Genomic DNA, 18159 nt, shown 5'->3' with positions numbered 1-18159 from the left:
AGCTTTCAAATAAGTAATCATTTCCTGGTAGCGGAGATTAGATTCCATGCACCATGGCTCAGCCCAAGCTGAAGCAGAGGGATGTGAAGAAGAGAGTTCTTTTTCCAAAAGAAAAAATTCACTTCTAATCCACTAACAGACTAGGAACTCTGTGGCCTGGGGAAGGAAGTAGTTATCTTGATCATGAGCATTTTCTGACTTCGGTGGTTCTTGGGAGCCAGCTGTGTCATAGCAGATGTAGGAATGGCTGACTACAGCAGATCCTGGGCTTTCTTTCACCAGAAAATGCTAAGAGCAAGTTGGCACACAGCAGGCACTCAGTGGATGCTGGCTGTGACAACGCCAGGACCTCCCAAGCTAAGCCAGGGCATTTCATCTTTAGACAGTCCTAACTGAAAAGCTATTCCTTAAGCTGTGCTAACATCTAGTCCCCTGTACCTTTCACTCCTTGGTTCTACTGCCGGTTTGGAAGGGAACATAGGATGAACCCAGAGTCTTTTCGCCATGCTGGTCCCTCTAAGATGGAAAGTAGATTCTATCACCCACATCTGCTTTCTCCAGCCTAAAAGGTCCAGTCATTTGAGCCACTGCCTCCTCTTGGAGTTTCCAGCCCAGCAGGCTGGAGACTCTCATCTGCAGGCCCATGGGTGTGGAGCTGCCTTCCACCCTTGGGTACTCGGAGAAGCCCCAAGGGGAACCACTTCTTGGGGTTGACTTAGCTTCCCGGGGCTCCCTCAGTGCCTCGCGGAGAGGAGGTGAGCAATGAATATTGAGACCGGTAAGTGACTGAATGAACGATTATGTCTCTTATGGAATTAAAACCCAAATTCTTTTTCTTGCTCCTGAGTACGCTTTTATCACGTGTTTGGGGGATCTCATTTCAGGACTCTACTTGGGTCCCTGTTTCTGCTCGTTTCCACCTCGTTAGAGCCCATCGGAATTCCAGCGTGTTGAGATCTTTTGCTTTAATGACGTAATCATCCCACAAATTACCTGTCCCTCCCAGCTTTGCGTCAGCTACAGATTAGCTGGCGTGCCATCGGTATGCTCACCTGAGTTGATGAATGATATCTGGCTTATATTCCTATTACAGGCTTTTGAAGAGGCAGAGGAAACATCCTTTGTCTTGTCTCTCTGAACGGAGGGTGTTATGGATGCAACTGTGCCCCCCAAAACCCACATGCTGAAGTCCTAACCCCCAGGAGCTCAGAACGTGACCTTATTTGGAAATAGGGTTGCTGTAGATACATTAGCTAAGATGAGGGCACACTGGAATAGGGTGGGTCCCTCATCCAACATGACTGGTGCCCTTATAAAACAGACACTTATAGCGGGAAGACAAACGTGACAAGACACGGCCATCTACAAGGCAAGGAGAGAACCTGGAAGAGACCCTTCCCTCGCAGCCTCAGAGGAACCACCCTGCTGACTCCTTGATGTTGGATTTCCAGCCTCCTGAGCTCTGAGGCAATAAAGTTCTGTTCTTTAAGGCCCTCAGTTTCCGGTACTTTGTTAAGCAGCCCTAGGAGACTAATACAGAAGGAGAGGAACACATGGCCCTGGGGGCCCTCTCAACTAAAATCGTTACCTCTGAGACATGAAGAAGCTTTATCTGTGCCTTAAACGCGCCAGGGGGGAAGGGAGCATTTAAGTGCCACTCCTGGATGTGGCCCCCTTCAAGTCTTCAGCCTGCTGACGCAATAGCGTACAGCAGGTGTGAACTTCTGTGGCTTCGACAAAGAGTCCCTTGAGGATGGCCGTGAGGATTTTTTTTTTTTTCTTTATTAGGAGCACCAGAGTTCAGAGGAAGATATCTAGGTTTATTGATTACCACCGTCTGAAACATGCAAATGATTCAAAGATGGAGAATGGAAAAGGGCATATGCTGCTGCTGTGAAGTCTCCAAAAAGAACATCTCACCCCCACGGAAAGAGAAAAGTTGGGACAATAAATGAAAACTCCAAAGTCAAGAGCCAAGTTGTGTAACAGCGGGCGGGGGGCGGGGGCGGTCCTGGGGTCCACACGTCTGATAAGAAATCAGGATTAAAATCGTTGCTTAATTCCGTCTGTATCAGAAAGTGCTCACTGATAACAAAAAAGGATGCAAAACTCAACGCCCTGTTTGTCAACTCAGGTACTAACTCAGCTGTGCCTTGGATAACACATCAATTTGTTAAAAACGCACAGAGCAGAAGCAGCTACTTCTCTTCTTCCAGTCGTCAGAGCAAAACTCCTTTCCTCTTCTGTCCAGCAACCCGAAGGAAAACAAGGGAATTTGTGGCTCGGTTTCCTTGACAACCTTATCTTCACTCCCGGCACTGTCTCCCGTCTCTAAGCAACAGGGTACTCTTCAGAATTACCAGGAGGTAAAACCCAGCACTTATCCGGAGCCTTTGAGGACCAAGCAAATCAGAGCAGAGCAACTGGTCCCTTACAGGGCAGGGGCCCAGGAGCATGGACAGGTGAACGGGCCCAAATGTCCTCCCCAGACCCTATGCACACCCCAGCATTCCCCCCCACCTCGAGCCCTTGGCGCTTGGAATTCCACGTCTCCACCCTCCTCCCCTGGTTTATGCCTCTGTCCTCTGCAGGGGTCAGTGACTCAGTTCATCAGCTGGCTTCCCCCCTCACACGCGCCACGGCCGACAGAAAAGCCCTACGTGGCCCGTGTGTGAAGGAGAGGCTGACCCCGGAGCACAGGGCACAAAAAGGAAAGCTAAGATGCCACGGTGACTTTTCATAAACAAACGGCTCGGCTGGAGAAAAGTGTTTGATTAAAAGAGAAGGGTGGGGCTTCCCTGGTGGCGCAGTGGTTGAGAGCCCGCCTGCCGATGCAGGGGACACGGGTTCATGCCCCGGTCCGGGAGGATCCCACATGCCGCGGAGCGGCTGGGTCCGTGAGCCATGGCTGCTGAGCCTGTGCGTCCAGAGCCTGTGCTCCGCAACGGGAGAGGCCACAACAGTGAGAGGTCTGCATACGGCAAAAAAAAAAAAAGAGAGAGAAGGGTGGCTGGGTTGACATTTAAGAAGACTTTGTTCGCACCTGAAAACAGGATTCAGAGATTTTGATTTCTTCCCTGGCACCATGAACCCACCTCTTCCCTAGCATCTCTGCGCCAGGGTTTCTGAGAATATACAGAGAGGAGCAAGTGAACAAAATCTCTGGAAGTGAAAGCTCTGAACTTTAATGACAGCAAGAGAAGAGAGCTGATGAGTGCAAAGCGCAGAAGTTGAGAGGGAATGAGATTTGGAAGGCAAAGGTGCCGGTAAACGGCGCTTTCCACTGCCATGTCCAACAATCAGGATCACTGCTGTTTACCTGGTACCTTTATGTCTCAGGGAGGCTCATTTCCACGACCATAGTTCGTTCTTATATCACCCGTGAACTAGGGGGTGGGGTGAGAATTATTCACCTTCCTTCCTTCACCTTGGAAAGCTGTCAAACGTAACGATCACACTGTTATTTTCAAAATGAGATGAAAACTAGAGACTCTGATTCCTAACTCTTACTTATCCGTGGTTTGGCTCGTCTAAACTGCTATAATGCAGAAGCAATTTCCAAGTTTTCTTGTCCCCAGGAGCTGTGAGTTATTTTCTGATTAATGTTTTTCGGGAGTCCATTAACATGACAGATCTGTTTGAGATTCCTGTCTTTGTTCGTTCTCCTTTGAGTGGAATTATTAAGTAGACAAGCCCGATTTCACCGTCAAGCCCTCATCTGAGTTCCATTTCCAATAGCTGCTTTGTCGGGGGTGGAGCTGAAACCTCGAGCAGGGGCTGCAAAGATCAACTGATTAGGGACACTTCCAGGGTTAGGAAAAATACCAAGTAGTGGGAGGAGAAGATTAGGGGCTGGGGGAGTGACTGTGCTCAGTAATTTGTAGGACACGGGGGCATGGCAAGCATTGGCACAAGGTCCGGGGCAACAGGAAATGGGATCAAATATATACTCACAATAGCTACCAACCAGGGCAAGGGCGGGCAGAGTCACCGCTGATTAGGGCGAGACCTTGAATGAGGATGTGGTGCTGCCCCTTCAGGCAGGTAATACCCAAAAAACACAGACCACGGGGTTGGCTAGTCTCTAAAGAGTTGGGCCTCTGAAGATGGGTGGTTGGAAACGGCTTGAAAATCTAGTCTCTAAAGAGTTGGGCTTCTGAAGATGGGTGGTTTGAAACGGCTTGAAAATCTAGGTGTTGGAGGGAGCTCGGCTTCATGGAAAGCCCCCGAGGGGCTTCACACAGACTGAACTGGCAACCTTTATGCTGTCAGGAGCCATGCATCTTCTCCTCTCTGCGCCCAAATCCCCAGGCTGAGTGCACCACCTCTGAAGTGGTTTCCACGTCACCAAGAAGATGTGAGCCCAAAGCAACGGACGTTGTTAAGTGAAGTCACATCTGTGCTGAGCGGGGAGTTCGAATGGCAATTACCTCCCTGAAAAGGGAGACAAACAAACGAGAGCAGGGATGGACCACGAAGTACATTTAGGTGTCATTTCACTCGCTGTCATTTCACTCGCTGTACTTAATCAGAGAAAGGAAAAGAAAATGGAAGGTTGATTTCAGGATTCATCCTTGGTTAACTGTTATTTGCAGAACACAGTAACATTTTAATTATTTTCAACGCCACATCATAACAGCTATCAAGGGAGTACAGACAAAATGGAATAAACAGGGACTTATTAAATACATAATTAATGTGCACTAAAATTAGCATATATGAATATGAATGAGCTGAGGCCATTATAAAGTACGCACCTCAAATGTTATCAATTGATTAAGCTGCACCTCGGATGTCATCGATTGATTAAACTTGTTACCTGCTACAGCTTCTGAACAAATGAGGTCACTCAACAGGGGAGAGACAGACTCGTCAGAAGATGACACGGTTCCCTGGAGGGTTCTCAGGCTAGCGCGAAGGGGCTGGGTATTTTTATAAACCAAAATTTTAGAAACGCACCATTCTCTTTACAGGGGAAGCAAGGACAAATCAAGCTCTTGTCAAAGATCATCGCAAAGCCAGCGGGGACTCTGGAATTGTTAGGTAGCAACACAATCATACCTTCCATTACTGAGGATGGCGGCAGACGGCACGGGGCTGCTGTCCTGGTGGGTTTTCCAGGAGCAGGAAAGGGTCTGAAGGTATTTCTCACGCAGCCTTGGGCTTGGAAGGAGCCGCCCAACCGAACAGAGCAGAAGTGATAAAATTCTGGCAGAAAAGGTGACTGCTGACAGTAAGGTGATCTGCCCCGCAGCCACGGAGGCGGGTCAGCGCTGTGCCTGTGTATTACCTCCCAGTTACCTCGTTAACTAGGAAGAAAGAGACCAGCCTGATGTCCAGCCAGCCAGTGGCTTCGAGCCTTCCTGCCCGCCGGTGTGCAGGGCCTCTTCTCATCCCCTCTACTGTGGATGCAAACACTGCCAATTGGTCCTACAACGTCTGGGCTCAATCACAACTCTTTAAACAGTAAATATGACTTTCTATGCACCATCTTCAAAGTCTTCGATGTTCGCTGAAGCAAAAGAAAGATCACACCTTTGCACTGAGAGCTCGTCTTGATTCTGCTGACCTCCTGTGAGAATCGATTCATCCTGCACTGTATTATAATATGTGTGTATAAACTTTCTCCTGTTGGATTGCAAACTCTTTCAAAGTAAGGACCGCCTTGCATTCTTTTTTGTACCTCTGGGAGCACCTACATCTGTGCCATCCAAAGTGGCAGCTACTGTGGGACTTCCCTGGTGGTCCAGTGGGTATGACTCCACGCTCCCAGTGCAGGGAGCCTGGGTTCGATCCCTGGCCAGCGAACTAGATCCCACATGCATGTCGCGACTAAGAGTTCGCGTGCCTCAAGTAAGAAGTCCTATAGATCCCGCATGCCACAACTAAGACCGGTGCAGCCAAAATAAATAAGTAAATATTAAAAAAAAAACAAAGTGGCAGCTACTAGCCCTGTGTGGCTACAAGACACTCGGAATTTGGCTAGTATGATGGAGAAAATAAATAATTTAATTTTAATTAATTTGTTTAAATTTGAAAACGGAAGAAGTATAAAATCTTTTTGCAGTAGGGCAACATTTTACTTGAATCACCCAGAAAATGATGTGCCAGAAGTGTAAAATACACACTGGATTTCAAAGACTTTATGAAAAAGAACATAAAATAATCTTGATTTTAAAAATAAAGATTCTATGTTGACATGATCATATTTTGGCTAATTTAGGGTAAATAAAATATATTTTAAAAACCAATTTCACCTGATTTTTTTTTTTTTTTTTTGCGGTACGCGGGCCTCTCACTGCCGTGGCCTCTCCCGTTGAGGAGCACAGGCTCCGGACGCGCAGGCTCAGCGGCCGTGGCTCACGGGCCCAGCCGCTCCGCGGCATGTGGGATCTTCCCGGACCGGGGCACGAACCCGTGTCCCCTGCTTCGGCAGGTGGACCCTCAACCACTGCGCCACCAGGGAAGCCCCCTCACCTGATTTTTTAAATGTTTTTTTTAACATGGCTCCTCTAAGGTTGAAAATGACATACGTAGCTTGCATGTACTTCTATTGGACAAGGGGGATCCCGGTGCTCCATATATAGAAAGTATCCAGAAAGTACTGCTGCTGATTGATTATAAACATGACTTCCTCACCTCTCATCTGGTGCCAATTACAACCAGAGAAGAGCATTTTTCAGGCCACGTATCTGGGTTAGATATATAATCTGTGACCAGGAAAGAGAACACAGAAGACTAGTGACAATGGAATAAAATCACTTGTGCCAATTAATAACCTGCCTCCTTCTGAAATGGGTTAAAAGTGCAGAACAACAACAGGTTGTAAAGTGAGAGAAGAATTCAGAGAATCAGACCGGAAGAATACATTTCATTCTTATCTCAGCCGCAAATGGGCCTCTGGGCTTCTTGACAGCAGAGGGTGAAGAAAAAGGTATACACACGAAATTACAAGTATCGTTTCAACAAGGGAGACAAAGCTTTTCCAGGTGGTGCATTCTGAAATAACTATTTAAGAGAACTGGGTGATGAACTGGGCAATGTCCCCAGCAAAAATGTGACCATAAATGCCACGATGATTTTCATGTGACAGTTAATGTCCTTTCTTCAAACTCCAGGATGAGTCAGGAGCGGCTGTTCTGTGAGGGGCTAAGCTGACACAGACCAATGATGTCGCCCTGCTCGGGGGATGGGTGTGTGTCTCTGTCAGACAACACATCACGCCCAGAGGAGAGCGTGACTAGCTGACCTGGGAGCAGCCCCCCATTGCCCCCGGACACTGGACATGACACAAGCCTGCAGCACGATTCCCCTGCACAAGCCGCCCTCACCCTGTGCCATCCCCACAAAACCAGATCAGAACCAAAGGGAACAAGAATGACGGTGCCACAGGGATGACCCTGTGCCACCCTTAATTCATTAAAACAATAAATATATAACTTGCAAGTTTTGATCGCTAAGTATTTTATTCATAACGTATTTTTGACACACCCCATGACTGAGAAAAACCATCTCAGGAAACAAAATGTCTTCCCTAAATAAAACTCGTCCTAAGGCAAGCTTGGGTAGGCTCTGAATAATTGGTGAAGTTACATTCCCATGTGGTCCATCCAACAGCAGCGCCAGCCAGCAGAACTCTCTGTGATCGTGGAATTGTTCTCTGTCTGCTGTCCAATATGGCGGCCATAGCTGCATACGGCTCTCCAGCACTGGACATGTGGCAAAGTACAACTGAGGGTCTAGATTCTGCATTTTCTTTAATTCTGATCAATAAAGAATAGAACATTTGGTGGCTCCAGGATTCAAGCCCGGGCCTTTCTGATTCTAAACCCTGTGTTTGTCCACATGCCTAGTAGCTGGCATTGTGGGCAGTGCACCTCCAAAAGGGCTTCACGCAAACCATGTTCCAGCCAAGATCTTCCTGGCCATAGTAGAAAGACAACTGGAGGTGACTGGATTGAGTCCTGATACAAAAATAGGTTCAAATTCTCTTGCTTTAACTTTTTTCTTCAAGTTACATAACAGGTAGAAGGAGGATATAACCTAGGAGATGTGGAAATGGGTCTCAATTTCAAACCCTCATCCTTGTGCAGCCTTAGAATGTAGCCTTCCTGATCTGAAGGTCAGAGAGTAGGGCACAGGCATCTGTGTGTCTGCTGGCCTTGGGGCCAGAGTTGATGGTGAATCTAAAAGTCGCCTAGTCGCTTTCCAGGGATCACGCGGGGATCCGAGAGCTGCGATTTCACTCTCTGGGTGTCTCTGCCGCCAATTGTCACGCTCAAACCCAACAGACTGATTTGGGAGCGTGCTACGAGTTTCTGCTACGGCACACGCCCAGGAGCACAATATGCCAAACAGAATGTCACCCCACACAGGAGCCTGCGCTAATTATAATGTCAGGCTCCCCACTGAGAATCGGATAATTACAGGAGAACATTACAGTGTTTCCAAACTCCTGGAGTAAACGCATCTTCACATGTAACCTCCTGGAGGCGAAAAGCAAAGTGATCTGAGATGGTCCCACTCGAGACCACCGAGACCAGAACTGAACGATCTTTGGGGAGCAAAGGGAAGCCAAAAGTAGGTGGGAGGAGGGGCGTGGGGACCCGGAGGAGGTGGAGGGAGATTAACGTTGTTCGGGCCCTACTGTGTCCCGGGCATCGTGATCTGCGCTACATGGCAGGCAACACGGGGAGCGGCCTCGCTTGCGGTCATGCTGTCACCTCACTGAATACTGAACAGCAAGATAGACGTTATCTCCGTTTTACAGCTGGGAAAACTGAGACTCCCATAATCTTACCTAGGGACACCCAGCTAGTAGAGCTGGTGGCTGCAGGGTCCAAGCCCTGGCCTTTCTGACTCTAAATCCTGTGCTCGGCCCCTCCCTCCACGTCTCCTTCCTTGACGTGGTTGAAGCGGTGACCGTCTGCCTGGGAGTCCCGACCGTCCTCGCTTGACGGCGGTGGTGGTGGGTGTGTCGGGGGCTACACCGTGTTCACCCCGCACACATATTTGCAGGGAGCCCACAGCGGCAGGTGCCCTGGCGGGGATGCGGCTTCTGCTCCAGGCTTCCTCCGCCCACATCTCCTTGCTGAGATGAGCCTGCGGCATCAGGAGTGACCATCACGGATGCTAACACCTGGCGTGGCAAGCTCCAAACAGTGAGACGCACTTGCTGAACTCTTCTGCAATCACGGCTGAAAAGCTCTGTGATCCACCGGAAGGAACGCAACGGAGCTCCCTACGGCAACAGGCAGACTGGCGGCGGCATACAGAGACGAGCATGAATCACGGTCTACCGGGACCTGCGGTGTGACCGTGAGCTCGGTCTTTGACCTCTCTGGGTCTCGGCTGCTAAACTGTAAACCAGGGGTGCAAATACTAAATCATGTACGTGGAGCACTTGACGTCTGGAGCTTCGAAAGGCCCCAGGGAACGGTGGCCTCCAGTGTCATCAGGGCATCGTATTCCTGCCAGTGATTTGTGGTTTCGAGTGGGGCTCAGCGTACTCACTGACTGAGCCTGGGTGTCTGGCTGCACAAAAGGTCCCTCCAGTTTCTGGGAGCAGAGCAATGCGAAGCGGAGGCTGCTGCATCCGGGTTTTCGCTGGAAAGTTCCATGGCTATCAGTAGAATTTTCTATTCACTCTTTGCCCCAGGAAAGTGAAGACTCAGTAAGTTCTCCTTTTGAGCTGTTGGCTCCTTTCCACACACGCTCAGTGCAGCCTTGTCAAAGCCACAGCATGTGGAGACCACGGCAGGATGAAGCAAGTGCCCGGGCTCAGGCCACCAACAACCCCTGGAACCTGGGAGTGTCACCTTTTCCTGGCAAAGGAGACTCTGCAGATGTGATTACTCCAATTACCTGGGTGGGGCCCACACTGCAGTCACAGGGTCTTTATAAGAAGGAGGCAGGGGGAGATAAGATACAGAAAAGGATGCAGTGTGACCACGGAGGCTGATATATATATATAACTAAATCACTTTGCTGGACAGCAGGAATCAACGCAACACGTAGGAACTTCCCTGGTGGTGCAGTCGCTAAGAATCTGCCAGCCAGTGCAGAGGACACAGGTTCGATCCCTGGTCCGGGAAGATCCCACATGCCGCGGAGCAACTAAGCTTGTGAGCCACAACTACTGAGCCTGCGCTCTAGAGCCCGCATGCCACAACTACTGAGCCCATGTGCCACAACTACTGAAGCCCACACGCCTAGAGCCCGTGCTCCACAACAAGAGAAGCCACCACAATGAGAAGCCCGTGTTCCCCAACGAAGAGTAGCCCCCACTCGCCCCAACTAGAGAAAGCCCAAGTGCAGTAATGAAGACTCAACGCAGCCAAAAATAAAATTAATTAATTAATTATTTGAAAAGGCACTGTAAATCAACCATAATTCAATAATAAAAATAAAATAAAAACAAAAAGCATTTTTATCTGATCACATGAACCATATTCATGATAGAAAAGTTGAGTTATAAATCTCACAAAACACGAAGGAAATAAAAATCAGCCGTAATCCTGTAACTCCATAAGCCCAAGAATAACCAACCACTGTTAACATATGAGTGTATAAATCTGTGCGGTTTTGTTCCCTCAAACAAAATCGCTTCTGAGGAGAACGTCAAGCGTCTCATTTAAAGCCATGAAATGGGTCCTATTAGGAGCCGTCAGGAGGACAAGCCAAACAATTAAAATCAACTGTCCTGCTGTTCTAGAGACACAGGCAGTGACCTCCAGCTCTCTCTGCATCACAGTCACAACCAGCAAAGCAAACTTGACCCCTGGCTCTGATGAGAGGAAAATATAAAGTGTGCGATTTATCCAGCCTCTTTTTCTATGGACTTTTATGAGTCATGTCAAACAGCAAGCAAAGTCCAGCGTATCCCAGAGACCCACAGAAGTTAAATGCGTCCCTTAGCCCACCTGGCGGCCAAGGTGGATAGGAAACTGAGACACCTGACTCCCCTCCTAGAAAGGAGGCCAGGTCCCCGAATGCACCAGCCATCCCGGAGCCCGAATATATAATGTGCTTCAGTATGAACTGTAACATGGGTTCCAGAAACAAGACAGCACAGGCCTTCTTGCAAGAAGCTCCATGTATGGGGGGAAACAGATACATTCAAATAACTGCATTCAGAGTGATAACTATCACGACAGAGGCAGACACAGGATACAGGGAGGTGTCACCCAGGAAGGAGTGATGAACACTGTGAACTAAATGAAATTAACAATGTACTACTTGTCTTCTTTTTCACCGAATCATCCAATGCCATAGCTGGAAGAAACCACAGGGATAATTAACACACGCGCCTCCTTCCCCCCTCCCCCCCTCCCTGCCAACCCCACCAAATTTTCCGATGGAGCAGTGCTTAAATGAGGTAAGTTCTAGAATCCCTTTAAGCTCTAAATTTAAGCTTCTCATGTACAAAGACCATAAGCTACTCATGAAAAGAGATTAGTGGGAACTCGATGGCTGGTTCATTTTTAATTCCACTGTGACACAGAAAGGAAGCCTGTTTTCCGAAAGCCCGGAAATCCCTGGAAGGCTCCGAGCCCAGGAGTCTGTATGACGTGGCAGGAGAAGCCCGTTAAGAGACAGTGTGCTCCCAAGGCTACAGAGTGGGGTTGCTTTCACAGAAAACATGCCGTTTCCTTGGGAGATCATTTTCCAAAGGACTCAGCTTCCCGGGCCGAGCCATAGAAGGAACGTTTGGTGAAGGCGGAAGCCCCCCCCATCCTCGGGAGCCTTTGCACCCACCACTCGCCGCTGAGCAGGGCTCACGTCTGCCGGCCTCCATCGGGCATCACCCTTTCCTCCTGAAACATTTCAAGTCCTTGCACGGCTGGACAGTTTGTTTCTCTAAAGCAGGGGTTCCTTCCTGCTCTGGAGCCGTGGGTGGACTTCGTGAGATCTGTCAATACCCCAAACTGCCTGGTAACTGGTTTGCGTGCAACCTTCTCTTACGAGAGGGTCCACGGCTCTTAGCAGATTCCTGGGGGGACTGTGAACCACAGAAGTTTCAGGACTCATTTATCCTTGCACACGTGTCTAAAATATGAAGCCAAGCGCCTTGGGTGTGCGCTCATGTCTGCATGTGGGTCCTCGCGCTCCAGAAACCTCTGGGAGACAGCACACGCGCTAATAAGATTTCCTTTTAACTCCTACGTTAAAAAGAAAGGTTTTTTTAAACAAAATGTCATCCCCAGGACATACAAAACTGAACCCGCCAAGACAAAAAAACTTCAAAAAAATCAATTATCCATTTAGTTGCTGTGAAAATCTACCTTTAAACCCAGAGACTCGGGGAACATCAAAGCTCTAGTTAAATTTTTAATAAACCATGAAGGCTAGCGCTAAAGAAGAGACCTTTTCAAAGATAAGTTGGCGACAGACAAGCTCTTGAAACGGTTCTCATCAAAAGGCACGAAGCTGTCAGAAGGCAACGGTGGCGAGTGAACTTCCCTTTAGACTGAAGTTAGAAGCTTGAGACTCTGGGACTGAGCCCCGGGGGGCCTTCAGAAACACATCTATTTGTATTTAGATCTTTATTCTTTTTCAGCTGGTTAAAGAAGGAGTCTTAAATGGCAGAAAGACAGCCACTAACTATTATGACTGAAAAGACGGCCTAAGTAACTTCTCTTCTCGAACGATTAGCATTTAACAGGTTGAAAGTGACTGTGGAGGCTTTGGAGCTGTGCCCTCTGCAGAGACCCTGGTCTCTCCATGAGCTCTTTAACATACTGGGGGTGAGTATGACCAGATCCTTCCACCCAGGCAAATCCACTTTGGTCAGACTTGTGTGCTGGGGTCCCACGTAAGACATCATCTCAAGACATACGGAATAGCAAGCTCTCGGAAAACAACCAAAATAGTTGACTCAGAACCCAAAGGGAAAAAGCCAAGAGAAAAATGAGAGGGAAACAGATGCTGACAAAAACTGGCAGCAAATTGGCCTATACGATCCTATGATAGAAATTCCTAAGATCAGGATAGAAATAAGAGAGGAAAAGGCTTCTCATCTAGAGGAAGATCCGAGCTGAGTGATTAGACAAGATGTTCTGAGAGATTTCATATGTACACTGCAACAGACAACATATTGATATTTTCATTCCTTAAAGATGACCAAAAGAAGTCTTCACTGCACAAGCAAAAGGCTATCAAGGCACACACGAGGGAAAAAACTCGGTTTGGCCGTGGCCTTCGCTTCCACAGTATTGAAGCCAGAAGATACCAGAGCAACATCTATAAGAGCTACAAGGAGAAATAGGTGCCTCTAAAAAGCTATGCCTAGTCCAGTCTTTGCTCCTGTACTGGGGTAACAGGTTGACATTATGAACTCTGCAAGGACTCAGATAATATATCACCTGGGGCTGCTCCCTGAGCAAGGCTGTCACTCAGACTTGAGCTCCAAAACTATGAACGATGGATCGGAATGTTTAAGAACACAAGACTGAAGGAGTCAGGAGTAGTATTAACGCTAATAACAGCTACCACTTTTCAAATGCTCAAATGGCCCAGGTACTGTATAGACTGTATATATATATAAAATCTTCTTTAATTATCAAAATTGGTATAGTTCACTTTGTAAATAATATCCCAGTTATCTCAGTAGTAGCAGTATCCCCACGTCATCGATGAGCACACCAAGGTTCAGAGAGCTCACGTCATTTGTCAAGATACACTAGTTAGTTAAGCAGTAGAGCTGGAATTCCGCAATGTAACCCAAGGAGCTCCTCAGGGTTTCTCAATTTGTTTTTTTAATAATATCTTTATTCTTTTTTTACGCTTATCTGTCTTTTCTAGTTACTCCATATAAAACATATTATTTTTGAAACAGAACACCAATCGATTAAAATAAATCCAAAGACACAAAACAAATTACTCCAAAATGTTAAAAAGGAAAGGATTGGTAATGTAATAGGGAAGAACCTTTGTATTCTGTTACAAATTCACCACTAAAGGGATGTGGCCTATAAGCTCAAATTATACGTAATGGCCCATCTCTGGGAACCCTGCCTCCCAGGTAATGGGCATGAAAATACCTTTGTTTAGCTCAGAGGAGACATCCTGACCAGGCCCACCTGTGAATGGCTGCAGGGAGGAAGAAATTAACACATCCCCTCCGGAGTCTGACCGGAACCAGGAAATGTCTGACTTTATTCCCTCCCCTTTTAGTATAAAAGAAGCCTGAATTCTAACTCAGGCAAGATGGTTCTTTGGGACACGAGTCCACCATCCTCTCGGTCTGCTGGCTTTCCAAATAAAGTCGCTATCCCTCACCCCAACAACTCATCTCTCGATTTGTTGACCTGTCACGCGGTGAGCAGTACGAGCTTGGACTCGGTAACGGTGACGACATCTCAGAAAGATGTCCCCGTGAAGAAAGCAGGTAAAGCAAACATCAGTGTACAACCGTACTGAATTCAATACTTTTAAAAAGGATTAAGAAGAACCAGAGACACTCTGTGTTTATGAGAGGTGCAAGCCACAGCGATCAGGCAACAGCTATGAATTTATGCCCAAACGACTTGGTATCAAATATGCGAAGAAAGGAACTCATAGGTGGAAACTGGAGTGAAACTGTCTGTGGTAACTGGGACCAGAAGTTTTAACACGCAGTGATCAATCCAGAGCCGGTAACCCAAAAAATAAACTCAGGAAAGCTTTGCACTCCCTCCCCCATGCCCCCTCAAGGAAGGACCAGCCTCACGATTGCCCAAGCCCCTTTTCCAGCCAGCCAGCTGAGCTGGCAGAGTCACTTCACCCTCAGACCCCTGGCTGGACCGCTCGGGGCAAGACCTCACCTGGGATGTTGTGTATGGTGATGGCCAAGATGAGGAGCACGATCCTCCTCCAGCTGCTGCCGCCGGGCGGCACCGGGCTCCCTTGAGACGGCACGGGGGCAGCTGGGCCCTCTGGAAGGTCGGCGGTCACTGCCTTCTTCCGCTGATAGGCCTCGCCATTCTCACTCTTGTCTGAGCAAAAAAGAGAGGGATGGAAAGAGAGAGTAGTTTGAAAACGGGCACGTCAGTACTTGGACAAGCAGCAGCTGGAGGAAGCTTTCAGGGCTGGAAAATGGTCTATTTCCTAACTCCCTGAGGGCCCGTGTGTGCTTCTGCCTGGTCCTCCCCGCCTGCATTCATTCACTTACTCGTTCATTCATCAATCAGTCCTTGAACAGACATTCAGTGCCCAATGTACGGGTACTAAAAAGGGTAAAAAGATATATGCTTATGTAGAGCTGAGTCACTTTTGTTTTGTTTTGTTTTGTTTTGTTTTTGCGGTACGCGGGCCTCTCACTGCTGTGGCCTCTCCCGTTGCGGAGCACAGGCTCCGGACGCACAGGCTCAGCGGCCACAGCTCACGGGCACAGCCGCTCCGCGGCATGTGGGATCCTCCCGGACCGGGGCATGAACCCGTGTCCCCTGCATCGGCAGGCGGACTCTCAACCACTGCGCCACCAGGGAAGCCCTGAGTCACTTTGTTATACGGCAGAAACTAGCACACCACTGTAAAGCAAGTACACTCCAAGAAAGATGTTAGAAAAAAATGAGAAAAATTTGAATAATATGTTGCTAAACGGAAAAATTATAATATAGAATAAATATAAATAAAATTTATAAATAAAAATAAATAAAATTATAAATAAAAATAAAATTATAATACAGAACGTGATAGCACAATTTTGTTTAAATTTATGTGTATGTACCGAAAACAGATTGAAAATATAAATGTCAAATAGTAAGCCACGGTTATCTCTGAGTACAGGACTTATCAATGAAAAAAAAAAAGAAAAAGGGCAAAGAGATGAAAATGGGGCATCCTAACACTGCCTGCTTAAGAGAAGCAGGACTGAGCACAGATTCTGGAACTAGGCTGCCTGGCTCACTTCCTGACTCAGCCGCTCATCAGCCGTGTGGTGCGGAACAAGCTATTTAACCTCTCTGTGCCTTAGTTTCTTGATTTATAAAATGGGGTAAGAACAGAACCTATGCCACAAGGGTTTTGTGAGAATTTAATGAGAGGCTGCGCCAAAGTGCTCAGACCATACAAAGTGCTTATGTGTGGACTGTGGCTGCCGTCACACGTCCCCCCCCTCCTGCAGGAGGTGACCCTGCTCGACAGGTCACACTGACTCAGGGGGAACCAACTCGGATGCCAGGCTCAGCCAATCAGATTCTCTCCCCAGGGATGGGGGACGGGAATGGGGAAGGACCACGTGACCCCCAGAGTGGGCTCTGCATCCGAGAGGTCATGTGATGTAGCCACGACGTACGTGCACGAATGGGAGGAGGGGGCAGCCGGACAGAGAGACAGAAGGTAACAGATGTACAGAGACAAGCAGAGATGGGAAACCACGCAGCCAGAGACAGAGAGACAGACAGAAAGAAATACAGACAAATGGCAGCCTCATGGGCCGACTAAGGTACCCAGCCCTTGGGTTTCATGAGCTCACCTTCCTTGTAAAAGTGCCCCTGTGGGGGGAAGGGGGTGAGGGATAAACTGGAAGTATGGGATTAACAGATGCACACTACCAGATACAAAACAGATAAACAAGGATTTACTGTAGAGCGCAGGGAACTATATTCAATGTCTTGGAATAAACTGTAATGGAAAAGAATCTGGCAAAAAGGATATACAAGTATGTATAACTGAATCACTTTGCTGTACATCTGAAACTAACACAAAATTGTAATCAACTATACTTCAATTAAAATAAAATAAAGTTCCCCTTTGGGTATATATTTGAAAAGTGTCATTTCTTAGGGCCAGATTATGCCAAACACCCACGGTCTCTTGGGTTATTTGCTAATCCCTAATGGAGGCAAACTGCCTGGATCTGAAACACAGGACCGAGACTGAGGCAGGGAACCCAGGCTGCGGTTCACAGCAAAGGAAGGATCTTTCAGACAGGCTTCCTGCAAGAGGAAGGGAAACACCTGGGGACACAGATGGAGACAAGCGTCCCTCCATCACCTGAACCTGCAGAGCCTGACCCAGATCACCAGAGCCTGTCTTTGGGACATCCACCACAGGACAGGGCAACCCTACAGCCCAGTGTTGGCTTTGCTACCCCGGGGGATTACTAGTGGCCCCTTTCACTCCCCAAAGTGTCCTGGATTGAAAGATAAATTTTATGGCTCCCCAGGTTGGGGGAAACAGCAGAAGCCTGACTGAGGCTCTGCTCAGATGGGGTCCAGCCGACTTGAAGGGTAGGAGGGAACTCTCCGTGGTAACTACTTCCCTTCTCTAGGGACAAATTTTTCACAAGCAAAATAATTCTCATCTCTAAGCTGAAAATTGCAGAAAATTTTTCCCAAAGTCAAATTAAGAAACTTTGAGGATTCCTTTACACCTGAGCCCGGGCATCTGGTGCGGCCTCTCCTTACTCCTGGAAGTAAAGCAAGAAAAGGGCAGTTATCTCTCACCCCCTCAGGAGCTTCAAGACCAGGGTCTCACTCTATAAACTGGATCAGATCTTTGATTCCCTTTCCGGATGAGCCTATCTTAGTGGAATACGGTTTGTATGCCAAAAACATGAAAAGAAAACACCACTTCTTTTGAAAAGCCATTATGTGTTTGTTGATTCAAACCAAGCCAGTGCAGGCTGAACAGTAAGAGAGAGCCAGCGAGCAGGTAGACTCACTCCTCCCCAGCTGGTTCTCTTAGAAACAGCTGGATCTCAGACCCACTGGGGAGAGGGGGCCTTTTATCGATCCTCTGAAATGCCAGGGTCGTCAGCCCTCCAGGGGTCCGTAGGCACAACTCACGACACCGGCCTCTGGAGGATGCAGCTGTCTCAGGGGATAGCAACAACTCCTCCTAGACAATATTTGCACGAGCGGAAGCTATTCACCTTGTGGCATCTACACTGTGTGTGTGTGTGTACACGCGTGTGATTACCGCTGGGTACCATCTTTCTTGCCTCAGATATCAGACCGTCTTTGTGTGTGTATGCATAGGTGTGTGTTTCTGTGCACACACGGGTGTTTTTATATCGTTGACAACACCTGATGACTCGGGCTGCAGAGGCTGGTCATGGAACTGAACAAAACATGTGGGATTTCAAGCCCACAGACACTAAAGGCACAAGCAAACAGGCCCAAGTGTCGTGTAGGAAGGAAGCCGACTGGTGATGGAGGGAGCTCAGCTGTCTCC

The 18159-nt window shown here is 48.0% G+C and overlaps 1 protein-coding gene across 12 annotated transcripts in view; it reads right to left on the bottom strand.

Moving 5' to 3' along the window:
- Positions 1-18159, bottom strand: part of SLC39A11 (solute carrier family 39 member 11) — a 429582-nt gene that overhangs the window by 136260 nt on the left and 275163 nt on the right. For all 12 annotated transcript variants that reach the window (XM_079905469.1, XM_079905476.1, XM_079905467.1 and 9 more), the window contains one exon: positions 14805-14975. In XM_079905469.1, the coding sequence (XP_079761595.1) occupies positions 14805-14975 (171 nt within the window). The remainder of the gene's footprint in view (positions 1-14804; positions 14976-18159) is intronic.

The sequence above is a fragment of the Stenella coeruleoalba genome, assembly GCF_951394435.1.
Source record: "Stenella coeruleoalba genome assembly, chromosome: 19".
Lineage (NCBI taxonomy): Eukaryota > Metazoa > Chordata > Mammalia > Artiodactyla > Delphinidae > Stenella > Stenella coeruleoalba.
This window is presented reverse-complemented; position numbering and strand designations above follow the sequence as displayed.